Source organism: Chelonoidis abingdonii, chromosome 14 (assembly GCF_003597395.2).
Source record: "Chelonoidis abingdonii isolate Lonesome George chromosome 14, CheloAbing_2.0, whole genome shotgun sequence".
NCBI lineage: Eukaryota > Metazoa > Chordata > Testudines > Testudinidae > Chelonoidis > Chelonoidis abingdonii.
The window spans coordinates 31969809-31997152 of NC_133782.1; the positions used below are offsets into that span (position 1 = coordinate 31969809).

Here is a 27344-nt window from a genome sequence, read left to right on the forward strand (position 1 = left end):
GGAAAGGGGTAGATAATAAGAAAATATCATAATGCCTCTATTTGGGCTGTCAGTAGTGCTGTTAATAGAATACTCTTTATTACGTATTTTTGGACATTTTCTACATTTCCAAATACTGATTTCAGTTAAAACAATACAAAGTGTAAAGTGCTCAGCTGATTTTTTTATTACGAATATTTGCACTGTAAAAAAACAAATGGTATTTTACAATTCCCCCATTGCAAATACTATAGTACAACCGCTTTATCATGAAAGTTGAATTTAGAAATGTAGAATTATGTAACAAAAAAAAACCTGCATTCAAATGTAAAACTTCAGAGCCTACAAAATTCACTCAGTCCTTCAGCCAATCGCTCAGACAAACAAGTTTGCTTACATTTGTAGGAGATAATGCTGCTTGCTTTTTGTTTCGGACAACGAGGAGTCCGATGGCACCTTAAAGACTAACAGATTTATTTGGGCATAAGCTTTTGTGGGGTTTTCTACCCATGAAAGCTTATGCCCAAATTAATGTTAGTCTTTAAGGTGCCATCGGACGACTCCTATTGTTTTTGTGGATACAGACTAACATGGCTCCCCCTTTGATTCTTGTTTAGTGTCACCTGAAAGTGAGAACAGGTGTTTGCACTTTTGTAACTGGCCATGCCAGATATGCCAAACATTCATATACCCCTTCATCTGGCATGCAGTGCTGGCTACAAAAGTGCAGATACCTGTTCTCACTTTCAGGTGATGTAAATAATCAAGCAGCATTATGTCCTTGTGATACAGGAGGGCTAGGGAGCAGTGGGAAAATATATAAGCCTTAGGCTAATTAAAGTATGGTTCCTGTAGACTAGGGAGGGTGACTACTAATTGGAGAACCTGCAGTCAATTAAGGCCGTGTCAGGAATCTAATAAAACCCCCTGCTTCGGGCAGTCAGGGAGGAGGAGGAAGGATAGAGAACTGGAGCTTGGAGGTATGCTGTGAGATTTGAAAGACCAGAGAACTGAAGTAAGAGAGACCCTCTCCCAGTGTCTAAGGACTGAAGATATCCCATCCAAGGGGGAAGAAGGTAAGAAACCGCAGGGGTTGAGAGGGGCTGGGGCTCAGAGTGAGGAGCAGACCCCTCCCCCGTTTCCCTCCTTTAACCACCTTCCTAGGCCACTAGCGGAGCGCTTAGTGCCCAAAGAGCAGGGGCAAGGGGTGGCATTTCAGCCCGCACCAAGAAAAGCGCAGGACTCACCATACTAACATTGGTCATCTTTTTACAGTCCCATAAATGTCTTCAAACTTGTTTTTCTTAGCAATTGGCTGAACAAGAAGTAGAACTGAGTGGACTTGGTAGGCTCTAAAGTTTTATATTGTTTTGAGTGCAGGTAATAACAAAAAAAAATCTACATTTGTAAGCTGGACTTTCATGATAGATTGCACTACAGTACTTGTATGAGGTGAATTGAAAGACCATCTTTTATCACTGAGTGTAAATATTAGTAATCAAAAAAAGTAAAGTGAGCACTGTACTCTGTGTTGTAATTGAAATCAATATATTTGAAAATGTAGAAAAACATCCAAAAATATTTAATGCTTAATAGTGTGACTAAAACTGCAATTAATCATTAAAATTGTTAATTGTGATTTTTTTGTTAGTGAGAATTGCAATTAATCGACAGCCCTATTCTGTATAAACCCATGGTACACTCACATCTTGTATACTGCGTGCAGGTCTAGTTGCCACATCTGAAAAAAGATATATTGGAATTGGGAAAGGTACAGGAAGAGCGACAAAAATTGAGGGTATGGAACAGCTTTTGTCAGAAGAGAGATTAAAAGGACTGGGACTATTCAGCTTGGAAAAGAGATGACAGTGGGGCGTGGATTTGATAGAGGTCTATTAAAATCTTGACGGGTGTGGAGAAAGTGAAGAAGGAAATGTTGTTTACTCCTTCGTGTAACACAAGAACTAGGGGTCACCCAATGAAATTAACAGACAAAGTTTAAAACAAAAGGAAGTACTACACACTCTTTGCCAGGGGCTGTTGTGAAGGCCAAATCTATAACAGATACCAAAAAAAATTAAATTCCTGGAGGATAGGTCCATCAATGGCTATTAGCCAGGATGGGTAGGGATGCAACACCATGATCTGAGTATCCCTAGACTCTTTGACAGAAGCTGGGACCAGATGATGGATCATTTGATAACTGACTGTGCTGTTCATTCCTTCTGAAGCATCTGTCATTGGCCACTGTCAAAAGTCATGATACTGGGCTGGATGGACCATTGGTTTGACCCAATATGGCTGTTCTTAGGTAAGACTTTGATACTGTGTTCTCCATGAGTGTGGGGAGAACATATGTTATACATCAGCTGGAGAGTGCACCAGGACAACTGATTAGGAAAAATTCTCAGTCCTTGCCCAAAAGGACGTGGGACATGGTCTAAGCAGAGGTGCAGGCAATACTGAGAATGAAGGTCATCGAGGAGTCCAAAAGTGACTGGAGGAGCCCTATAGTCCTGGTCCCCAAAGCAGATGGCACATTCCAATTCTCTATCAACTTTCTTAAGGTCAATTCACCACAGAGTTTGATGCTTACGTAATGCCACAAATGGATGAGCTGTTAAGAGCGGCTAGGCCTGACTTGATAGATTTACAAAAGGCTATTGGCAGATCCCTGTCCTCATCCCTCTCTACCTCCTTTGGCCATTTGCAACTTTAAAATCATTTGGCCTGTAAGGGGTTGCAGCAACTTTCCAGCACCTGATTAATTGAATCCTTCAACCCTGACAGCAATACACTGCAGCTTACCTTGATTACATTGTAATTTATAACCACACAACAGAATATTGGGAATCATTAAGAAAGGGATAGATAATCAGAGAAAATATATTGTCTCTATATAAATCCATGGTACACCAACATCTTGAATACTTCGTGCAGATGTGGTCTCCCATCTCAAAAATATACATTGGATTTAGAATAGGTTCAGAAAAGGTCAACAAAAATGATTAGGGGTATGCAACAGGGGAGATTAATAAGACAGACTTTTTAGCTTGGAAAGGAGATGACTATGGGGATATGATAGGTCTATAAAATCATGAGTGGTGTGGAGAAAGGAAATAAGGAAGTTTTATTTACTCATAATGCATGAACTAGGGGTTACCAAATGAAATTAATAAGCAGCAACTTTAAAACAAAAGGAAGTTGTTTTTTTCCACACAACAGTCAACTTGCGGAACTCCTTGCCAGAGGATGTTGTGAAAGTCAAGACTAACAGGGTTCACAAAAGAACTAGATAAGTTCATCAATGGCTATTAGCCAGGATGGGCAGGGATGGTGTCCCTAGGCTCTTGTTTACCAGAACCTGGGAAATGGGCAACAGGAGATGGATCACTTGATGATTACCTGTTCTGTTCATTCTCTCTGGTGCACCTGGCATAGGCCACTGTTGGAAGACAGGATGCTTGGCTAGATGGACCTTTGGTCTGACCTAGTATGACCCTTCTTATGTTCACACGTGGAAAGATCACCTTAGTCACCTACGAGTAGTATTCACTTCCTTGCCAAGTGTAAGTAGACCATGATAGAAGTGACTTATTTAGGATATTGGGTTGCAGGAAGCCTTATGAAACTGATAAAAGTCCATGTGGTAAACTCATGTCCTGCACCACAGACCAGAAGAGAAGAGATGCTACTTCCTTGGCCTGGAGGGACACTATCACTGGTTCATCCCCTACATTGAATTGACTGAACTGCTGCTAAAGGGCAAAGTCACCAAAAAGATTGGCTGGGATGACTATTGCAGTGGAGCTTTAACACCCTGGAGGTGGAGCTGAGCTGGGAGCTTGTCCTTGCCAACCCAGACTTCACCAGATGTTCATTCTCTGTACAGGTGCAGGTTGGCCCAGGCAGTGGTGCTCTCCCAGACCTTTGAAGGCAAATAGTTCCCCATCCTACATTTAAGCAAAAAGTTGTTCCCCAGGGAGAAATCATATTCTACGACTGAGGAGGCAGCTCAGGCAACAAAATGTACTATGGAAGCCCTCAGGTATTACCTGTGGAGTAGTCCCTTCTCCCTAGTCACAAACTATGTATCTTATGGTGGCTACACTCTCCGAAGGACTCGCACCTCCAGGTTATGTGCTGGTATCTGGCACTCCAGCCCTACAGCTTCTAGGTGCAGCACTGTACTGGGAAAGAACATGCAAATACAGATTCTTTTCACTAGAAGACTGGGAGCTGCTTGAACAAGAAAGTTTTCTGGACTTGACGCAAGTGTGTGATGGGACGCACCCCCATTCCACTGCCAGCAACCCTAAGCAGCATCCCATGCTCCAGCCATGCCATTAGGCATATGTGCAGAGCATGCTCTTCCTGGAGAAGGGAAACTTACAAAGGTGAAACTGGCCACGGAGCAGGGGGAAAGCTTGCCCAAGAAGAGAGGCTACTGGAGACCGCTAGGGAGCCCAGTAGCCAGGGAACCCAGCCCAAGGCAGTGATTAGCTTTCCCTTTCCCACCCACTTGTTCAGGGCAGACACCCTGCAGCCCTGAGAGAGATTCTGGACACCTGCTCTCCCATCAGTGCCTCAGAGCTGGACCTGAACAGCAGTGCCAAGGACTGGAGATAATTAGACTCAGGAAGGATCTTGAAAATAAGCCCTACTCCTGCTGGGAACAGTGAGCTTGCCGAAGAGTGGGGGTTCCAGAGGGGACCCAGAGGCAAGAGACCTAAAGGTACAACGGCCAAGCCCAGGCTGAGAGCCAGCTGACTCAGAGAATGTAACAGGGTGGCTCTCTCTTTGGTCAGGTTTGCCTTATTCCTATAGAATTCTCTCTTCTCCACATGTGGAAAGAAAGGGGCACTGAGTTTTGTCTCTGCTGTGGGCTGTTGTGTCTTCATAAACACAGGCAGTGTGGAGTTCAGTAGAAAACAGTGCCGTTACAATTTGTTGAGAGCGCATTAGCAGAGTCTTATATTGCACTTTGTGATCTCAGTAGGATTGAGCATTCAACATTTTAGATACCCAAAGATTTTATTATATTACATAGGTGGAATGACTGAACAGGGGCATTAGTCTTCAGGTTAAAAAAATCCCATGCTCCAGGTTAGCAGCGGATTCCCATGCCAATGGCCATGAATGTCCCAAACGTGCCACCACTTTGCATCATGGTTTTGCCAACTCCACCCATCAGTTCTCGTCCTCTCATGCCAATCCTGAAAGAGAGAAAACAGTGCAAGATTCCACACAGGCTGACCAAGGCCATTCTACTGCTGAAGTGACAATCCATCCCTGACAGATTGGAAAGCGTATTGGATTTTATCATTGGACATTCTTGTATCAGGTGATTGGCAGGAGAGTTGGCTTAATTCACTTCTAGATACAGACAACATGCTTTTTAGGTTTTAGAGCAAGTGAGGTCAGGGTGCATTGGATGAGTGGGAGAACGGATGCACTCCCTTGTGTCTGTGATCCATTGGAAGGACGGGGAGGGGCAGTTTGCTCCTTTGTGTCTGTGACATGTCAGTTATACAGGCCCAGGAGGAGAATTCACCACTCTATGTATGGAGTGCCAGAAGTGGAGAGACTCTGGACCCTGTCTAGCTGCACGTGCTTGAGGCAGTGAGATTTACTACATTTACAGGGACACTATCAACTGAAAATGAAGTGGGAACTTTTAAAGCCCAACTGAATCTTTGCTATAGCTGCATTTTTTTTTTTTCCTGTTTGCAGGAGGCTGGACAATAAAAATAAGCAAAGTGATTTTCTCTCTCAGGTTCCTCCTGCTACAATATCTGCATGGAAAGTTTAATTGTTTATAACCACTTGTGTGCATTTGGACTTTTAGAATGTGCTGGTTTACTTGCCATGAGTTTTATAAACATTTGATTTTACATGAGTTAAATTTTGAGGCAAACTGAAGCAGCTAATATCCCTTTAACCAAGCCAGATATAAAGCAATCTCTTACTGCTCCTTCACATCATCACAACTGCATTTCCTGCCAATATTGTGGTGCCTCTGAACAACATTCACCAGGATTTGAAAGGATCAATGGGAGGGATACGTGGGACTGTGTTGTGGTTTTGTTTTTTTTTAAAACACAACTTTTAGAACAACTCATGGTTCTTGTTTCTCCTATTCAGTGTTGTCATTGCCATATATCAGTGATGGTAGCTGAAGAGAATTTTTGGTGTAATATACTAAAGAGCCCATCGGTCTACCAGTTCTTTATAATATTGCATGTCCAGAGAAACACTGAACACCTCAGGATAACTGTTCTCAACGAATGAGTCATTGATATGCAATGAAAACAGGATGGAACAGGATGTAAAGACAACAGAAGACGCTGCCGGAGACCACGTACAACCTCCAGTGCTAAGAAAAGAGCTCTTTGTATGTTTGTACATGGCAAGCAAAGGCAGCTTGTCCAATTTCTAATTCTACACCTTGGATGCTCCAAATCTTCAATCTAATTTAGAGGCACAGGTAGCATTCCATCTATGTTACGCAATGGAACAAGGTCTTTAGATCCCCTCCCTCTGACCCAGTTTCTTCTAGGACTGACATTTACAATTAACTGAGTCCAACATACCTGAGGCAGGAAAATGTGCCAAACAGTGCCCCTGCCGCCATGCCAACAGCAAAGCCCATCATGAAGCCCATTTTCACTCTGTCAAAGCAGTTGGGCTGGGACTGTCCATATGGCCCCACAGTCACAGGCATCTGGAAAAGAAGCAAGACACTTAAAAAAGAATCCCCCCCTGCCACCACCACCACCGACCTACCACCTCCTCCTGCGGATGACAAGCTTCCTGCTGCCCAACTGGATTGGACAGCAGCACTGTGAAGACACTACGTGCCTGAGGCCATGTCTACACTAGAGAGTTTACAGTGGCACAGCAGTACCAGTACAGCTAAGCTGCTGTAAGACCACTTGTGTAGCCACCCTATGCCAACAGAAGGGAGCGCTCCTGTTGGCATAGCGCTGTCCACAGCAGCGCTTCTGTCGGTGTAACCTGTGTCACCCAGAGGTGTGGCTTTTCCACATCTCTGAGCGACAGAAGTTACACCAACTAAAGCGGTAGGGTAGACTTAGGCTATGTCTACACTGCACTTCCATTGAGTGACAAAGGTTTTAAGAGAGGTGTGAAAAAACCACATCCCTAAATGACAAACGTTTTAATGATGAAATGCGCCGGCGTGGACAGTGCTTCGTCAGGGGAGAAGCTATCGTCTCTTGTTGGGTGTGCTTTTATTTTGTCATCAGGAGAGCTCTCTCCTGGCAACAAAGGGCAGCTACGCTGCGCGCCTTACAAGGGCAAGGCTTTGGCGGCCTGGCTGTGCTGCTGGAAGCTGTGCAATGTAGACATAGCCATGGCCTGAGTCTCATACAATTTAGGAGAGGGCATGTGCAAATTGAGTATTTGAATGCAAATGTGACTAGCTAGTTCTCTGTGCAGCCGCAGTAACTACTCATTCAGCTACCACTTATTAGCACCTAAAAAGACTTTTCTGTAGGAATTTGCTAGCAAAACACTGAGCAACCTGATTCCAGAGCCTCAGCTTTACTTTGTCGCTCCACCTTAGGACACACTGTCAGGGAACAGAGAAGGTTTGCACACCCTTGCATCTTGGCTCAATACTGGGAACAGACAGGAGCAAAAGAAGGACTGTCCTGATGATAGACTTGTTCTGCTCTCACACAAACCTTCACACCCCCATTAACAGTCACTATGGGTACGTCTGCACCGGAAACTTCAAAGTGCTGCGGGAATGCTCCCGAGGCAGCGCTTTGAAGTGCGAGTGTGGCGTGTGCTCTCTCAGCGCTCGTGGTAATTCACCTCCACGAGGGGATTAGCTCCGAGCGCTGGGAGCCTGTCTACACTAGTGCTTTAAAGCACTCAGACTTGCTGCACTCAGGGGGGTGATTTTTCACCCCCCTGAGCCAGCAAGGTACAGTGCTATAAAATGTAAGTGCAGACATGCCCTATATTTCTGACAAAGGACTTGAAGGGACTCCATTCAGTCTGAGAGAGAGCCTCTCCTTGATAAGCATTGCCTGGAGGGGTTGTTGAAAGCAAAAATCCTTCCCTCCCTGAATACACTGTATCCAAGGCACTCCCATACACCTACTGGCTGATGCATGAAACAGCCGACTCCCAAATTCCTAGCCCCTAGGCTATTTGTATTATGTTGATTTTTTCCCCCCATGAAAAGATGGTCACCCATTCAGAAGAGGAGGGAAAAAATCTGAGAGGACTTCACTTTCTGTAACAAAGATTCACATTAAAATCTCACTGGGCTCAATGCTGTATGCGAACTTCAGTAGTTGCAAAAGGTGCTGTTGACAGCTCTGATGATTGTGGTTCTTTTTATCCCCAGAACACAGTTTGGCAATTGCAGTCAGGGTGGATAAAAAAATTTTTTTAATTTAAATTGGATTTTTTGATAGGTTTTTTCCTCAAAAAGCATTCTATCTAAAGATAATTTTAATCAAGATACATTATAGCTCAAAGATATCTCATAATGGAATAGGGATTATAAATTCTAATTTTATAGTATGAGACAATATATTCATGCAATGTTTAAGAAAAGTTTTGTAAATGAGTTCCAATAGTTCATGGATTAGGGACCCAATCTTATGGGGTTCCAAGGGCTTCTGAATAGATTATTTAGGTTAATCTTTCTATCTACCCAATGGGACTCCGTGCTTAGTCTAGAACAAACCATCAAAGATGCTTAGTTTTGCCATTCTCAAACTGTGGATTTGTGTCTCCAGAGGGTAACATGCTTCTAACAGCAAAAATGTTTTTAGATAAATAATATACAGAGGTGAGAAATAACAGACCTCAACCCTATTGTCCCTCTGCAAATTTGTGTACACAGAGTCAATCCCTTACCTCTCTCTAAAAGTACAAAGTTTCAAGAAGTTCAACGAACAGAAGATTGTTGGGGCAGAATAGATCTGGACAAGAAGTCTGGAGATTCAGTGTCAGAAGGGAGGGACAGGCAGTAGAAACAAAAGGGAAACTGTTTGAGCAGCATATTCCAGAAGTCTTGAGGACTTTCTGAGCATAGCCTTCATTGATTTGAGATCTACCATACCATTCTTTCACTAGAAGGGAAAATCTATAATGGCAGCAGGCTGTAAGAGAGAGCTAGTTTGGGAATATTTTAATGAAGTTCTTCTACCTGTGGGTAAGACAGGCATGCGTGCAAAATGCAAACTGCAACACAGAAATGCAAGGCCAAATGAAACAACATCATGAGAAGTGTTCCTTCTCAGGAGGAAGCTGCGTTGAAGATGATGAAAGGAACATGTCTGAACATGCAGGATCTTCAAGTTGGTAAACTTTTTTATTTCATACTTCTTTCTTAAGGACTGCCTGTCTTCCTTCTGGGCTATTCTTGAATTCTCATGTTTGAGCAAAAAATATAGTAGTTACTCTGTGGTACTATCATTTTAGATGCAGCTGTGATTAAAAAAATAGCTGAAATAGGTAGATATTTATTTTACAATTTCACCTTTCAAGTAGTTCTGAGTGTCAGTGAATGCAATGAGTAATATGAAGTAAGCAGTATGGTAATAATAATTAAATAACAGCATTGACTTATTTTGTTTAGGAGAATTCATCCTCAACATACAGGATTCTGAAGACTATCCATCTTCAAGATCACTATCATTTTCTATAGTTCCAGAGTTATCTGCCAATGGTAGCATTTGTCACATCATATATGTCACATAGCCACAGTATATCACCTGTAGCAAAAAGAAAAAAATCTCCATCCTCCAGAACCATAGATAAATTTGTGATAAAAACCAGCAGATTACAAAAAGAGGTCATCGATGGGAAAATTGCCCTGTTTGTTTATGCAACAAACTCTCCTTTCCCTATGATTGAGAAACCACACTTCATTAACATGAGTCAGTCATTAAGACCAGTATACAGTCCACTCAACAGAGCAGATGTAGCAGGCAAATTGCTGGATAAAGTGTATGAAAGAGAAATTGAGCAGTGTGCAAAAGGTTTAGAGGGTAAAATTGTTAACCCGAGTCTTGATGGGTGGAGCAATGTCCACAATGATCCTGTTGTATGTGCTTGTGTGACAACAGAAGAAGGGAATGTCTTCCTTACAGAAACAATTGATACATCAGGAAATGCACACACAGCAGAATACTTACAAGCAGCAGCAGTAAAAGCTATAACAAACTGTGAAAAAAAATTCAAATGTCTAGTAGGCAGCCTGGTCACAGATAATGCTGCAAATGTATCCAAGATGAGAAGAAGGTATTTAGAAGAGTCTCGAGCTAATAACATACAGTTGCAGTGCTCATTTGATGCATCTCCTAGGCAAATACTTCAATGTACCAGAAATAAAGGCTAGTGTTGTTGAAATTGCAAAATACTTGCATAACAACCACTTTGCAGCAGCTGCTCTGAAAAAAGTGGGAGGAACCAAGCTAACTCTCCCACATGACGTGCGATGGAACTCAGTAGTGAACTGTTTTGAGCACTATATCAAGAACGGGCCTAATCTGATGACAGTTTGTGAACAAAATTGTCAAAAAATAGATGGCACTATCACAAAGTTCTCAACATTGGACTTAAGAGAAATGTTGGACACATGCTGAGTACCTTGAAGCCTATTTCTGTAGCTTTGAGCAAAATGCAGGGCAATAGCCGTTTTATTGCTGACTCTGCTGAAATTTGGAAGAAACTGAGTGAGATCTTAAAAAGAGAAATATGCAATCACAGAGTTAAATTACAAGCATTAAAAAAATGAATTGGAGAAGCACTGTCTGCAGCTCATTTTCTTGCAAATATTCTCAATACTCGGTACCAGAGTCAAACTTCAACTGCTGAAGAAGAGGAATTGGCTATGGCATGGACATCCAGTAATAATCCCTCAATAATGCCAACTATAATAAACTTCAGTGCTAAGGGTGAACCATTCAAGAAATATATGTTTGCTGATGATGTTTTAAAGAAAGTCACCCAGTGAACTGGTGGAAGTCACTTAAGCACTTGGATTCAAAGACTATTGAAGTGATAATCTCACTTTTAACAGCAGTAGCTTCTTCTGCCGGTGTAGAAAGAATATTTTCTTCCTTTGGACTAATTCATTCCAAACTGAGAAATTGTTTGGGACCTGAACAAGCAGGAAAGCTTGTTTTTCTTTTCCAGATTATGAACAAACAGGAAAATGAAGGTGAAGATGACAGAGTTAGCTGCAGAAGCAATATTTTAAGTTTCTCATGTTGACATGGCTGACAAAGTCGATTTAATTTTGGTTTTTTTAATATTTTGTTTAAATATTTTAGTTAAAAACAATTTTAACAAAAACAAACCTGATTTTAAAACTACTTGAATGTTTAACTAAATTCAAAAATTCATATACTTGTTTTGTTAAAATATTATGTTTGCTGCTGAAGAAAAAAAATCCTGAATACATAGTGTTGTTGTTTTAGTTAAATAAAATAACTTAAATGTCTGTCTGGTGATGTTCTCCTCCTAATATAGCATGGCAAGAAAATCCTCCAAATCTTAATGATTAACCTGTTGTACTGGAGATCGTTCACCTCCCACTGACTTCATAAATATCTGCTTCAATTACCTTTGGTAAGTGAAATAACCAAACAATCATTCATTTTCTGATATAGCTTTAAAACTCACCTGAAAAGTTTTCAAAATGAATCACTTTAAAAATGTACAGTGTGTACCTTCTAAAATGAAACCTGCATCAATTTCTGAGTTGTGAAGAATAAGTATTAAGGTTATAACAACCAACAAGAACACACTTTTATGTAGAAATCCATGATTATATGGAGTCTTCCTGAGTAGTGATTTAAATCAAATCCACCCTGATTGCAGTGCAACATTCTCCACACTGCCCCACTGATATGTCGCTGCCTGCTGGAGAGACCACTTTTCAGAATTAGAACTGGGTTCAGTTGCCATGCCTGTTCAATCTGTGGTGGTAGTGCATGTCCAGTACAAACTGGACTAAGACTAATAACTCATTTCAAATATGGCACTGGTCAGTCATCTGATGGTAGTAACCAACCTGAGGTGAAACTGAATGATGACTTGTGATTGAAAGGTTCTGTATCCCTTTTCTAATCTGCCAATGAGCCATCCAGTCTCTCTAATACCTACATTTAATAGGTACTCAATTAAACATGCATTTATTGGATTAGAGAGAATTTCTAATAGCTTGGACTTCCCTTGTCCAATACAGTGCAGACAAATGACATTTTGAAAAGGAGTGATAGGAAGGATTAAATAAAAGGCAGACTTTACAATGGGTTAGGATGTGCCAATGCACTGGAGCGGTCCAGCATGATAAATGCAAAAACAAACACCTATTGCATATTTCTGGACTATTAATGATAAATAATAGTATTACTTAGCTCATATATTTAACAGGATGGTGAACAGCATAACAGATGTCTGGCATTAAAGACCCGTCCAGACAACAAATTACAGTGCTTTAAAACTGCGTTAGCAAGCAGAATCTCAACCCCCCTTTTACATTTAGTAAAGATACAAATTAGCACCTTTAATTTGATTGGTCATGTTATAACCTGGGGGGAGCCTACACGAGATGTAAATGGAGATTTCAAATTATGTTAGCTAACCAGATTTGAAAAAGTGTCCATCTGGGTGATGAAAATGCTAAGAAACTCTCCCTGCTCCTAGGACTCAAACACTCACACTTTGTCAGTGAAAATCAGAAATATTATATATTCATAATCTGTTACAAACTGGGCTCAGATTGTGACAGAAGATCATCTTCACAAACATCAGTCTAGGTTTTATACTTCTTTCTCAGTTCCTACAAAAAGTCATAAACTCTGTACATTCTGCCTTCACAGTTGGCAGATACAGTTTGGCCAACAGACAGAGGTTACTAGGTAAAACTGCCTCCTTCCAGATTATGCAGCAACCAAAACTATTCATCTGAAGGCTGCAAAAAACTCCTTGAACTACCTGTTGCTTTTTAAACCGGTATTATTCTAACCAGGACAAGCATAGTCTCCGCGGCCAGAAACCATTTTGCAGCCAGACGTTTTGCGCGATGCCCTGAACACAGTGTCCTTCTCCAACAAGTTTCACTCACATAAAGAGGCATATACAGAAAACGGTCAGAGACTGGACATTTCTGAGCAGTTACGCTGTGACGAGCTTAGGCCAGAGCAGAGAAGAGGCTGCTTCCATTTCCCTACGCTGTCAATAATCAAGACTAGGGAGAAATGTCATGAGCTACAGGAGCAAGGAAGGAATAACGCTTCTGTAGGGAAAGGAGCCGGGACAGTTTGGCTCAGAGAGGAAACAATCGGAACAGCACAGGAGAGGCACACAGCGATGTCCCCGCCCCGGAGGGAGCCAGGCCCCTGCTCGCCCTGTCACACAGCACAGGACTCGGAGGCTTTAGAGAGGCTGGGGCGGGCAGCCGGCGGAACTCACAGCCACGGGACATTGTGAGCCCTGGCGCCTGCACCGCGCGGAGCCGGGACCCCACGGCCGCGGGAGGCTCCATGGGCCCGGCTGATCCCAGGCGCTCTGCGGCGCGCTCCCGCCCAGCCCAGCCCAGCCCGCTCCTGGGGGCGCCAGGGGAGCCCTCACCTCGCTCCACGGCTCCGGCCAGCACGCTCCAGTCCTCCGTCACTTCCGGCGCGCTGCGATGACGCCACGCGGCTCGGAGACAAAGGGGAGGGGCTATTTCCGGGCCTGGCTCTCGTGGGGATGTTGCTGCTGCTGCGGAGGGCGGCGGCGCTGCGGGGGGCCCATGGGCTCGGGGGGCCGCCAGCCCGGCGGCTGTCGGAGGCGGCCCGGGGCAACGAGAGTGAGTGGGGAGTGTCCGTGCGTGGGGGAGCCCGCGGGGCTCGGGGGCGGCGGAAAAGGTGCTGAACCGTCGCGGGGAGCGGGGGGTTGCCCGGACTGTTCTGGCTGGTGGGCGCGGGAGAGGGGCGGGGGTGGCCCATGAGAGGGGAGCCCATTCCCCGCCCCCCACAGACACCCGGAGCGCCCCTGGGCAAGTCTCTCTGTGCCTCAGCTGTCACCTGTAACACGGGGATTATGCCCCCCCCCCCCCGCCCGAGTGTTGTGACTGGATTGTCAGACACGGCAGTGGTGGCGGCACTAGAAGCCCCTCAGACAGAAAAGGGTGTTAAAGATTCAGCCCTTCTGATGTTTCGTTTCTTATACGACATGCGGCCTGCTCCCCTGGGCTGGCTGGAAAGGCCACTTGCCAGAATGCAGGGGGGGGCCTTTTCCCCCATCCTAGCAGTACAGGTCGTGCCTGGTTCTCCTTTGGAGTCTCCAGTGTGGTGCATATTCTCATTAGAAAGGTTCCATGCTCAGTGTGGGTTCCCTGATTTCTTCTCCTGCATCACTGTCAGCTCTGTTGTTGGAAAGTTTTGCCGTTCTCCTCTTCTTTGCATTGTGTCCTTATTTGTCCCTTGTGCTTGCTGGACAGCTATCACTGTGGTGTATTTTTTTTCCCCCTCTAGAAAAAGGTCTTGGTGAAGAATCTGTGCTCCGGCCGTTGTATATGGATGTCCAGGCAACTACTCCTCTGGTTGGTAAAATGATGTGAACATACACTAGTGCCCTAGAATGAATCCTATAGTTGTAACCAGATGGGGTATGTGCATAATGGGTAAGGATAAGATATCATGGATTCTATGACTTCCAAAGATCTCCGTGACATTGTCCGCCTTATCCCTGGGCCAAAGCTGGGGGCGGATACAGACCCCTCCCACCACAGCAGGGCTTGGGCTCTCATCTCCCACCCATCAAGCTTCAGTCATTCCCCATCAGCTCCTCACCCCTATTATTTTTAGTAAAGTCACAGACCGGTCATGGGCTTCCGTGAATTTTTTTTGTTTATTGCTAGTAACCTATCTATGACTATTACTAAAAATTACTGTGACAAAGTCTTAACCTTAATGATGGGGAATGCAGACTTCAATTAGCAAATCAGAGTGCTCTTGGGTAACTATGGGAAGAGCTGTATTCTTGCGAGAAGAATGATCAGCTTGTAATGAAGCCCAATATCTACTCTTCCTTATTTGTTCTTGATGTGTCATTCCTTCCCATATTGAATCTATCTATTAGCTTCCTTCTCTTACCACATCAAACTCAAGCTTCTTGTTCTCATAGTGTACATAATCTCATGCCCAATTACATTTTGTCTTTCCCCAGCACCCACTCCTTTTCACTGCAGTCTTCCCAAGGAACATTGAAAACATGGAGGGATTGAGAAGAGACTGCCTTATTTGTGCTTAAAAGAAAGTCCAGTTGTTTACCCAGTTTAAGGCACTCACCATCTTTGTTGTGGTCACTGTGCTGATAAGCATCTCCATTCAGTGGTTCACCAGACTAACTTTAACGATGGTCTGCAACTAAAATTCTAACCTTGTACTTTAGTAACAGTTGAGAAGCAGGTCTTTCTCCAGAAGTCTCATCTTCTCCACTCCACTCATTTTATTACGACCAGGATGCCTTTCATCAATACTTGTATATTGTGAGGTTTAATCATTAGAAATCTCTTTATATTCCTGGGGGAAACGTACAATAAATGTACCTTGAGGTGGTGGCTATTATCAAGTACAGTCTTGACATGTCATTTGAATTAAATAGATTCTGAAGTGATGAAGGGTCGTCTTGGATAAAATGTAAAACTTCAAAATTCTGTTTTACATCATTTCCTGTGACCATGAGGGGGGTTTGTGTTTCTTTTGCATAGAAAGTCCTTGTTCCTATGAGACAGATTTCTGATTTAGTTCAAGGTTTGACTTGTAAGATTGCATTGGATGTTGTTGCGGGATGTTATTAGCAAACGTTTGCCAGTCACCAGTTAGGTTAATACAGAGTGTATGTAAAATATTTTTGCATCCACAGTAGTTTATAATAAGCTGACTGCTGGTCTGGGATAAAGCAAAGCATAAGTATTGCAGGGGAAAGAAAGAGGGAGGAAAAACAAAATGTTTTTTCTCTGCTTTCAAAAAAGTGTCTCTTGTCTTCTAGGACCCCAGAGTTTTGGACTGCATGCTCCCTTATCTAATGCACTACTATGGCAACCCACATTCCAGGACTCATGCCTATGGCTGGGAGAGTGAGTCTGCTATGGAGCGAGCCAGGCAGGTGAGGCTTTTCAGCCCCACCACAGAACTTAAATAACTTTTCCTGTTCATAAACTAGTTGCTTAAAACATAAAAATAGGCTGTCAACCCCCATAATTCTGGTTTAGTTCCTAGGAGGTGAGACTTGGCAACTTGATCTCTAGCAACTTAAGAGTTTACTATGTTATTTATTGTTTGGCAAACTCAAAACAAAATACATACAGTAACTCCTCACTTAAAGTTGTAGTTACATTCCTGAAAAATGCGACTTTAAGTGAAATGATGTTAAGCGAATCCAATTTCCCCATAAGAATTTATGGAAATGGAGGGGTTAAGTTCCAGGGAAATTTTTTTCCCCCAGACAAAAGACTGTATTATATATTACACACACTGTAAGTTTTAAACAAACAATCTAATACTGTACACAGCAATGATTGTGAAGCTTGGTTGAGATGGTGAAGTCAGAGAGTGGAAGAGGCTGGGGTATTTCCCAGGGAATGCCTTACTGCTAAATGGACTGAGCCCTCAAAGGTTAACATGTTGTTAATGTAGCCACACACACTACAAGGCAGCACAAATGGAGGGAGGGGAGACAGAAAGGCAGAGAGAGAGAGAGACCGTGTGTGCGTGTGCGTGTGTGTGTGTGTGTGTGTGTGTGTGTGTGTGAGAGAGAGAGAGAGATACGCATTGCCCCTTTAAGTACTCTGACCCCATTCTTAGTACATTGCCTTTTTAAGTAGATCAGCAAGTTAAGACAGCAGCTGCTGCCAGCATACTCCACTGTCCTGAGTCCTGTTGTGTGTCCCCCTGCTCTGTGGAGATGGGGGTAAGCAGGGGGGAGAGGGATGCCCTGAAATTAGCTTCCCCTCCCCCCCGCACAGCAAACAGGAGGCTCTTGGGGAGCAGCTCCAAGGCAGAGGCAGGAGCAGCACATGGCAGTGTGGGGAGGGACAGCTGAACTGCTGGGCTATTGATAGCCTGCTGGGCAGCTGCCACACAGGGAACTTAGGGGAGCGGGGAACTGATACAGGGCTACCTGCTGGGGGCTTGAAACCAGCTAGCTCCTATGGGTTGCTCTTTCTGCAAGCAGTGGACAAAACAGGCAGCTGCCAGACAACATCATGAGGGAACATTGCACAACTTCAAATAAGCATGTTCTGTAATTGATCAGCAATGTAACAAAACAACGTTAACCAGGATGACTTTAAGTGAGGAGTTACTGTATTTTATATTAAAACAATTTAAGTGGTGGCGACTTGGGTGTGTGTTGGGGGAGGCTTTCCAGAGTTCCTCAGGGGTTTGAAAGTCCATGGAACTTGTCATGCTAAGTCCCTATGGCCCCTGTGAAAATCTCCCCCTCGGGCATGTATTTGCCCTTGCACTAACGAGATGGTCTTCACATTTTAATACAACAAGCAAGGTGAGTGGATTTTTGCTTTGGTGAGTTTTACATAAGTTAAAGTTTGGGTGTATTTTGGTTGCATATGGGATATATTGCGTATTGAATACACTGAATATTAGTTGCATATTTTGTTTTCCCATCCCTTCAGGAGGGTTCATGTTCACAACAAGTAGTAGTATCGCATGCAAATGACCTATGCAAATCCTCCTCCACATTAAAAGAGGAAGTACATGTGTGTAGTGCCATTTCTAAAGACAGTATCTATGATCCTGTCCAGGTTGGGCTAGTATTTGGGTAGAGGAGATGTTCTGGGAGATGCTGCACATATTCTCAGTGTGTGATGAACTCAATTTTAATGTTTTAAAATAGCAAATCATTTTTATTTCTTTTTAAACAGCAAGTTGCATCATTAATTGGAGCAGATCCTAGGGAGATTTTTTTTACCAGTGGTGCGACAGAATCGAATAATTTAGCAATTAAGGTAAATGGCTGATATATACTAAATTACTTCGAAATCTGTAATGGTTTGCGGTTTAAGTCCTGTTGTCAGGCTGCCAATGATCCATCTGTGACTGTGAAGGGTTAATAAATTGACAGTGATTTTAGTGGAAGGGTTGGTATTTTTGTTTTGTTACAGTCCTAGTTTGACCAGCTTGTTCTGTGAAGGAATGGACTGCCATGCCGCAGTGTACCTGGAGGGAGTGGTGGGCTAGTGCTGGCTTGATGGGCGGGAGCAGGCTGGCCATGACCCATGGTTTGGAGCAGGTGCAGTACTTTGCCTATTCCTTAAAATGAAGACACCTTTGAACTGTATTGAAATCCCCCACAATCAACCTAGCTGTTCCAGCGAATTCCTTTGGGCCTGAAATTTTCCATCCTTGGTGTTAAAGCAAAGGTGACTTTTTTTCCCTTCAAGCTTGAGGAAAATTAGTTTAGCTGTTTTTGATATGTGCACATGGGGATTAAAAATCCATTTGTCCCAGATGAAGTTTTGTGCTCATGTAACTGAAATCTTGATCATAAAGAGTGGCTGAAATCTTGATTATCAATCATTTTGCAAAGTTTTTGATCCTTTAACTCACAGTAATTATTTTCCTTGTTAATATTTGGAAGATTTTTCATTCTATATTATCTCCCTCCAAAGAAGCAGAAAATTATGAATCCTCTCTTAATAAATACTTTTAGAATTCAAAGCTATATATTTTTGGAAGCAGTTGTAAATAACCAAATAGTCTAATTTAATGCAAGTGATCTTTGTAGATTATAATTGAGTAAATAATTGGGAAAGGATAGTGATTGTCTCAGGAGGGCCTGGGATGTTGGGTTATCTCCTCACTCCCTCTTCAGATTGAATGTTGATTTGCATATAATAAACCAGTAAGTAAAATTTACTGGAGTGTTGTGGCTAATTCTCTTCATGAGTAGAGTCCTACCAAATTCATGGTCATGATGCATTTTTCATGGACCTTGAAATCTGGTCTCTTCCCATGAAATCTGATCTTTAGTATGGGGTAAAAGCACACGATACAGATTTAATGGGGGAGACCAGTGTTTTTCAAACTGGCGGTCCTGACTGAAAAGGGGGTGTGCGCAGAAGTAAGGGTGGCAATATCATACCATGTCCTCCTTACTTCTGTGCTGCTGCTGACAGCGGCTCTGCCTTCAGAGCTGGGTGGCCAGAAAGTGGTGGCCGCTGACTGAGGGCCCAGCAATGCAGGCAGCAGCACAGAAGTAAAGGTGGCAATGCCATACCAGGCCATCCTTACTTCTACGTTGCTGCTGGCAGCAGCTCTGCCTTCAGAGCTGGGCTCCTGGCCAGCAGCCACAGCTCTCCGACCATCCAGGTCTGAAGGCAGAGCCGCTGCTACCAGCAGCACAGAAATAAGGATAGCAGTATTGCAACCGCTCTTACAATAACCTTGTGATACCACCCCCCCAACTCCTTTTATGGTCAGGACCCCTACAATGAGAACACTGAAATTTCGGATTTAAATATCTGAAATCATGAAAATTATTATTTTTTAAAATCCTATGACTGTGAAATTGACCAAAATGGACTGCGAATTTGCTAGGGCCCTGTTCATAAGAGACTTTCTCCCAATAGCCCTTTCAGACACTGCCACGCTGAGTGACCCTGGGAGAAACTTCCTTTTGCTTGATGTCCTGCCCCTTTGAATTTATATAAATCGCTATCTTTTAAGCAATTTCACAGTAGTTTTATTTTTCATTTAATGTGAACACCAGGGTGTTGCAAGATTCTATAAATCCAGAAAGAAGCATATAATTACAACTCAGACAGAACACAAGTGTGTGCTGGACTCTTGCCGTTATCTGGAGACTGAAGGCTTTCGTGTCACATACTTGCCTGTTAAAAGTAATGGGCTCATAGATTTAAAGGTAAGTTGCTTGTTAGCAAACATGTACAAATTCTACACATAGCACTATCACTTTAGAGGCCTCAGCATCACTTTTGCTGAAGCATTGCTGTTACCCTAAAAACAATTTTATTGATGATCTGTTCCTAATTATTAAAAGACAAAAGAATGGAAATCATACCAGCCAAGTTTTTAAGGGCAGGGTGCACTTTGGAGAAAACTGTTTCTCTGCCTTTTTGATTTATTTCTTTAATTATGGACTTTTGGAGTAAGAGAGTGACTGTCATTAAAAGACAGAGGATAGAATGACATTTTGGTGGAATGGTAGTCCCACAATAGATTTTCGTTTTAATTGGAAAGGAAACATTCTATAAATCTTTTTGTTTTGATTTAGAGGATGAATTTGAGATGCTTATTGTAGTTTATGAATTGCTTGAAATTTTTAGGGAATTTTGAAGGGGAAAAAACCCCTAATATATGAAGTTAGCTATAACTTTCAGAAAAGGACCATGTGATCAAAACATTTCCAGTGCTTAACATTTGTTTTGGATTTTTTTTTAAACATTGCTCTAGTGAGCAGTCTGAAATGAAATGCATGTGGCTCTTTACTTTGAGTAGTTACGAAAACGTTAAAATAGCAACATGTTTTGTATGAATGGTTATTAAGGTTTAAAATAGTAATGTTTGAGTGTTGTCATAAGAGTTCAATTGACATAATGTTATTGATAACATAAGCCATGGTGGCAGCATAAAAGTTTTGTTGATGCAATAACAGAGGGTTTAGGATGAAGCAGGGTACAACACTGAATGCTTACTGTGGTACCAGAGGAATTCAGAAGGTGCAGTTGTAACCCATGCTAACACAATATGGCTCAGTTGCCCTCTAATATTCTTCGTGTATTGAAAGTGTGTGTGCGTGCGCATGCAGTATTGGTTCCTTGTTTTCTAACAGCATGAAGGAGTTTCTGCCTTTCACATACATCATTCTTTCCTCTCAAGGTTCTGTTCTTTTGCTGTGTTATTGCCCAAGTAACAAGGAAGCTGCCAGGAGTTTGAGAGAGTGCTCACCCTTCGGTGCTTGTTTTAGTCTTTTCCCTTTTCGTTTTAATTCTCTCTTTTGCCCAAGTCTTGAGCAAACCTCAGATACTCTCCACTGGTTTTAGACAGATATGGTTCCCTCATCTTGGAGATTGTCACACCAAGGATTTTCTTGAACCTGTGTCCAAACTAATCTCTTATGTGGTATTAGAATTCCACTTGACTCTGCTAGGAGTTGATGCATACCTCCCTCTCCTCTCCTCTCCTCTCCCCCTTTCTCCCCCCACCAACTTCTTTTTGGTAAAGTCTTGCTTCCTTGGCTTTATCCTGAAACTGACAAAGCATCTGGGAGTCTAGTCGCAAATTGTTTTGTTTATCTCTCTTGAATAAAATACCAGGGTACAAAATATACAGGAATGACCAAGTAGGTTATGCCGGTGGAGGAGTCGCACTACAGGTGAAAGAAAGCAGAGTCAAATATAGTAAAAATATTAAATGAATCAAACCGTAACATAGACTCTCTATAGACAGACATTCCGTGCTTGAATACTAAGGGTATAGCAGTAAGAATATACTCCTGACCAGGATGGTGACTGGCTGCGAAATGCTCGAGGAGATTAGAGCGGCTAAAAAATTGGAAAAAATACAGAGAAGAGTAACACAGTTATTTAGGGGTATGAGGAGCTTTATATGAGGAGAGATTAAAAAGACAGACTGTTCAGTTTAGAAAAGAGACAGCTAAGTGGGGCTATGATAGAGATCTATACAATCATGAATGGTGTGGAGACCTTCACATTTACTCCTTCACATAACACCAGAACCAGCGATCACCTGATGAAATTAATAGGCAGCAGGTTTAAAACAAACAAAAGGAATTACTTCTTTACACAGCGCACTGTCAAACTGTGGCGCTCATAGCCAGGGGATGTTATGAAAACCAAAAGCACAACTGGGTTAAAAAAAAGAATGAGATAAGTTCATGGAGGATAGGTCCGTCAGTGGCTATTAACCAGGATGTTCATGGATGCAACCCCATGCTCTAGGTGTCCCTAAACCTCTGAGTGCCAGAAGCTGGGACTGGATGACAGGGAATGAATCACTCTATAAATTGCCCTGTTCTGTTCATTCCTTCTGAAGCATCTGGCACAAGCCACTGTTGGAAGACATGGTACTGGGCTAAATGGATCATTGATCTGACCAATAGGGCTGTTCTTTTGTTTTTATGAACTGCCTAAAATCCTCTTCTAATGGACTCTTGGCTTGTATGGCTGCTGCTGCTTTATAACGATGGTTCTCCTCCATAGCATCAATACAGGCAATTAACGCTTTTGTGTTGGTTCTCCTAGGCTTCCACCTCTGAGCCTGAATGATAAACATCTATGCTGGGCTTTGTGTTCCACCATCTCCCATTCAGTTGTACACACTCCAGTCAGGCCATTTCCCACCTTACACAAAACCTAAGTAAATGGCGTACAAGTGGGGTGCAGTTGGCCTTGATGAATGAATTATTGATGAGATTCTGTGGCCTGTGCAGTGCCGCACATCAAACTAGATGATATGAATGGTTTCTTCTGGCCTTAAAAATGTATTAATCTATGGATTCATCCCTCCCAGCCTCAGGCTGCAATGCTTGGGTTTTGGGCCACCAGGTACCCATTGTTACTTGGGTTATATTCTGCTACACAGGGCTGTCAACTTTACATCTGGGCCAGATACCCAGCTTTGAGTGTTTCATGTTCTTATGCATGTAATGCATCATTGTTACTCCTGCTCTCAGGTGACTCCTAACAGTAATTTTCCCTTTTTCCCCCTTCTCCTCCTTCCTTGTGTATTGCAATAATTTTCTTGAATTTGGCAGACTTGCCATTTCTTTACGTGTGTTTTTTTTATATATATAATATATATAATTTTTTTTAATTAATAAAATACACTAGAAACAAGCTGGCATGAATGTAACCGTGAAAAGATTTCATGGCTGTGACCTAGTCATACATTGTTGCTCGTGTGGATATTAAATTATATAGAAATTGAACAGTCCATGCTGCTTTTATTTCTGTATGACTAGTATTACTACTAATTGTGGAACTGGGTTCTTTTTTAACTGCTAGATCTGCTAGTTGGTGATTGGTGGTGGTCTGCCTGAGCCTTCTCTGTCTCCTTTTAGAACGTCTGTCAGTTAATTGAATCAGGATTTATTCCAACACCTCCATCGTTTTCATTTGTAGTGCCAAAGAACTACAGGAACTTTTTCTTAACTGAATGTAATTTGCTGTCAAAACTGAAGCCGAGTGTTGGGTCTGTGCGATGGGAAATGGAGTCACACATCCTCCCAATGGAGGCTTAATCAGTTTTGCCTTTATTTTAATACAATTTCAGACAGAATTATTGTCAATACTTATTGTGTCTGGACATACATGGAATAGTTAAATGGGCCAAAGTTACACATTTGGGGGCAGCAAAAAGTCCCTCCTCCTTCTGGGGTGGCCATTACCTCCCCATATCTCTTGGTCTGGTCCTTCAGTTTGGTTCATCAGTTTTTGATATGGCGTTTCTCCAGTCTTGGATCCATTTTTTCATGTATTCTGAGATGTTTTCACATGCTCCATTATGTAATTTTCCTCCAATTCCATTGAATTGTACGTAACCCATACATATTCAGGTGCAAGCATTAATCACCTAATGTCTATAATTTTCTTGATGAATTTGGAGTTTTGGAATCGTGTTTCTCTCAGTCCCAGAAAAAGGGAATTTTTGTTTCAGTGCATGTTCGTACCTCTTAGTTACATCTTCCAGCATGACACATTACTTATCTTGCCAGCAGTGTCATTTTAAACAAATCAGCAAATTATATAAAAGAGAAATTAACAAAAAATACCCTCGTGCCAGGCAAAGCCTTGGCCTGTGTATTGCCTTATCTAATACTTCCTCTCTATACATAATTACAGTTTATTAAATATATAGCTAACAGTGAATCTTATTTTATTTATTCACAATCCTTCACTTCGATGTTAGATCAGTATGTGTTTATCGTAGTATATTATCCTCTCTATTAAAAGGGGAATTTTAGAAAGCACACTATGTGATGCTTTAGTTGAATGTCAACATTTCTTATCTTCTGTAAACACAAATCTGTCAGGGTTTTTATTTTACCCAAAGTCCAAAAACTTTGTACTTTTGGATAGCCAAATCTTATCAGTGTTTTTCCTGTTAAAATATTTTAGGTTCTCTGGTTTTTAGGCCTTGGGTTTTAGTCAATTTTAACAGCACCCCAACACTAACCTATAGGCAGCTTTTGCTTGTATTTTTAGTTACGTTGGGTGCTACATCTGTGTCTTTTCAATGTTTTCACCAGGAACTGGAGAATGCGCTCCAACCAGACACAAGCTTGGTGTCCATAATGACTGTGAATAATGAAATAGGAGTAAAGCAGCCAATTAGTGACATTGGTAAGTAGGCACTGGCTTCTGGCAACCTAATATAAATGACTCTGACTTGAAAAACGGTATCTGCTGCTTTATATGCACAACTACACGTGGTTCGTTATGAAAAATGTTTAGGAGACCAAGTAACCAAACTTACCCAGTTTTAGCAATAAAATTGGCTAACGGTACAGGAAAGAGAGTCACTACATTACTGATCATTCTGGGAAGCTTGTTTCTCACAGCATGCCAACTGACCTTATATAGAAGGTATGTTCTCCAAAATATGCCCCACAAACTAACTGTATTTATAGTTAGTTGTTTACAAGTTAAAACTATTTTGTATGTCACTCAAGGCTAAAATTCACCAATCAGTTAGCTTTTAACTTATTTTTTTGGTACCACAGTGTATCCCTTATCTCTTGCTTTTGAACACAATATTTCAAACCAGTTGGCCATGAAGGCGCTCCCAACTTAGTACCAGGTTAGAACACTCATGTATCTTGATTTTTGATAGGGTTTATATTCACTAATGCCAGATGCTGTATTCAGCTTTCCAGGGTGTTGGAGGGGTTGATCTGATGTGTAATACATATCAATAATGTGTGCAATATATATATGAAATATACCTTGGCTAATAGTACTAAAAAGGCATGTTGGTGTAATATCAGGTGTAATGAAACTGGGCCCTAAGGAAGCTACGTTGTTTTGAAGGATCAGAAGCAATCTATTGGGCTGTCTTGTCTGAAACTGTTTTGATGATGGTTTTGCTGTCTCAAACAATATGTTCTTAAATTGCTTAAAAATGTAAGCTAGAACTGCATCTGATATTTAACGGGGAGGTGTTACAGTCATGTCGTCTTATAATGAGAGTGAAGTGCACTGTTTTCTGCTCCTACCTGGCTTTTGCAATTTAAAGCAAAGCTTTGCTATTGGCAGCCAAAATTACTACTTGTTCACAATCTGAAATACACACGTTGTGTGTTTGGAGAATCCTAGGGAACAGTAGTGCAAAATGAGACCTAGAAATGAATCAGCTGCGGATCAAATGAGAGTTTACAATGATCTGGCAGGAAAAAAAGGTCACTGTTGGTCTCTCTGCCCAGAGGCCCATCATGTCATAGGGTGGTAGTAGTTTCTCTCCCTGTGGATATGGTGCAGCTACAATTGGAATATTGCTCACTTCAGGGCACCAGAAAGTTACTGTGAGTCTGAAGAAAGTTCAGAGAGGAGCAACCACAGTGAGGTGGGAACTGAGAGTATTGCTTCTTTTTTTTGAGTAAAAATTAAAAGCTAAATTTGCAGAAGTTGGCTAAATGACAACACAATGGGGAATTGATCATAAGCATACAGATACTTGGTGAGTATGAATACCGATGAAAGAGAGGAATTATATTAGCCTGATAAATGGGATATTCTTAAAATAAAAAGGGAATTAAGAAGTGAAAAATTTAGGTGGACCACCAGGAGAACTTCCAAAGGCAAATCTGCCAGGTTGTGAGTAAACTTTCCCAAGGAAAGTGATAGAAGCCCCCATCGATTAAGACAAAAGAGTAAACTCAGCCATGCGCTGTAGTTCCATAGGGGAGAAGTCCTGCATTTGACAAGATGACTTTTTTGTCTCTAACATCTATGATAAGAAAGCAACTTGTAGCTTTTCTGTTGCTTCTGAATTTCAGCTAGTTCTAGCCTTGAGCCATGTACAACTAAGCTTGGGTAAGTGTCAGCTGGAATAGCTTCAAAACAGTCCATGGACAACTAACTAAAAAATTAGAACAACCTAAGAGTGCTCCTTTCTTCTCTCTCTCCCCCAGAAAACTGCTCCTGCTCCCTGCAAGGTGACACTTTTCAGGTACATTAATGCATTTAATGAGATAAGTAACTAACTGTCTTGTTTCTTGCTGTTGTGGTGTTCTTATCCCAGGTCAGATCTGCAGTTCTCGTAAGGTTTTCTTCCACACCGATGCTGCGCAGGCAGTTGGTAAAATCCCCATGGATGTCAATGATATGAAAATTGACCTAATGAGCATCAGTGGCCATAAAATCTATGGTCCAAAAGGTATCGATTGATTGTTTTTCTAAGGGATAGATGTTTCCAAACTTGTCTTGGGGTCACTTTGTTTCAGCATGCATTCTGTGAATTGTTCAGATAACTTATAAACCCATCATACTCTTCTTGAATGAATAGATTTTTTCAGTAATCATTTAACTAGTCATAGCATACTTGGATTATATAGTCTAGTACTTTTTTTTTTTTTTTTTTTTTTTTTTTTTTTTTTAAATGCAAAAGAGGCAAAATTTTCCAAAGGGCCCTGTAACTAGCATGAAGTCTCTGACAGATCACATGAGTGCTAAGGCCTGTGTGTCTCCTTTCTGCCACAGCCTTAAGCCATACTCTCTTTCTGCTGTTGGGAAGCAAACAGGTTCCATCAGTGCAGAGCATCGCTTCAGAGTGCTCTCTTAACTGATAGTAGTGACTCACTCAACAGCTAGGCAGAATTAAGTCTGGTGCTACACGTTTCCCATAATCGTACTGTCAGTTCTTGTGCTCTGACAATCATATTTTCCTATTTATTAAAATGGTTCTCTCTCTCCTCACACAAATGAGAGGAAATGAGAGGCTGTCTGAGTATACAGGGTTAACAGTGGAACTAACTAAACACAAAGTGCCCAAAGTAAAACAAAGCAGAAACAGTTTTCTCCAGCCCTTCTGTTCTAGTGATCTTTGCATTACTTGGGCTGTAGAAAGTGAATTCCTCTGACAGACAGAAATGTCATGAAGGGCCCATTCAGGCTTTGCTGCCAAACCTGCAGTGAGTATTTGGATCGTGCCTGCCCACCATCAAACATATGGGCTGGCTGCAAGGCTCATGTGGTGTTAGCTGCTCATGTTCCACATGGGGCGAAAGTCCAGACAGGGCTGTGTTGTGTTGACTGAGAACTCTAGGGTAACTGGAGCTCCCTGGAGACTCAAAATGCTTTGCTTCATCACTGTTGCCCT

The 27344-nt window shown here is 42.1% G+C and overlaps 2 protein-coding genes across 4 annotated transcripts in view; one reads left to right on the top strand and one right to left on the bottom strand.

The window, feature by feature from the left end:
* Nucleotides 1-540: 540 nt before the first annotated feature.
* The window catches only part of NFS1 (NFS1 cysteine desulfurase), a 45864-nt gene continuing 19060 nt past the window's right edge, over nt 541-27344 (top strand). Inside the window, exons 1-7 of one of the 3 annotated variants that reach the window (XM_032766559.2) lie at nt 13697-13828; nt 14496-14563; nt 16015-16131; nt 17909-17992; nt 19756-19908; nt 24277-24370; nt 26268-26402. In XM_032766559.2, coding sequence (XP_032622450.2) covers nt 13729-13828; nt 14496-14563; nt 16015-16131; nt 17909-17992; nt 19756-19908; nt 24277-24370; nt 26268-26402 — 751 coding nt within the window. In that variant the 5' untranslated portion in view covers nt 13697-13728. The other 2 variants (XM_075072341.1, XM_075072340.1) reach the window with 2 other exon arrangements.
* Nucleotides 4995-13687, bottom strand: ROMO1 (reactive oxygen species modulator 1). Its single transcript, XM_032766534.2, has 3 exons — nt 13609-13687; nt 6573-6703; nt 4995-5195 (listed from the first exon to the last, which is right to left on the bottom strand). The coding sequence occupies exons 2-3, from the start codon at nt 6701-6703 to the stop codon at nt 5087-5089; spliced, it is 240 nt and encodes a 79-aa protein (XP_032622425.1). The 5' UTR covers nt 13609-13687; the 3' UTR covers nt 4995-5086.

Bases quoted from the DNA above. Each gene is read 5' to 3' on its own strand.
- ROMO1 (XM_032766534.2), bottom strand. From the start codon at position 6,703: ATGCCTGTGACTGTGGGGCCATATGGACAGTCCCAGCCCAACTGCTTT. The intron at 5,196-6,572 runs GTATGTTGGACT...TCTCTCTTTCAG, and splicing joins GGCACATTTTCCTGCCTCAG to GATTGGCATGAGAGGACGAG.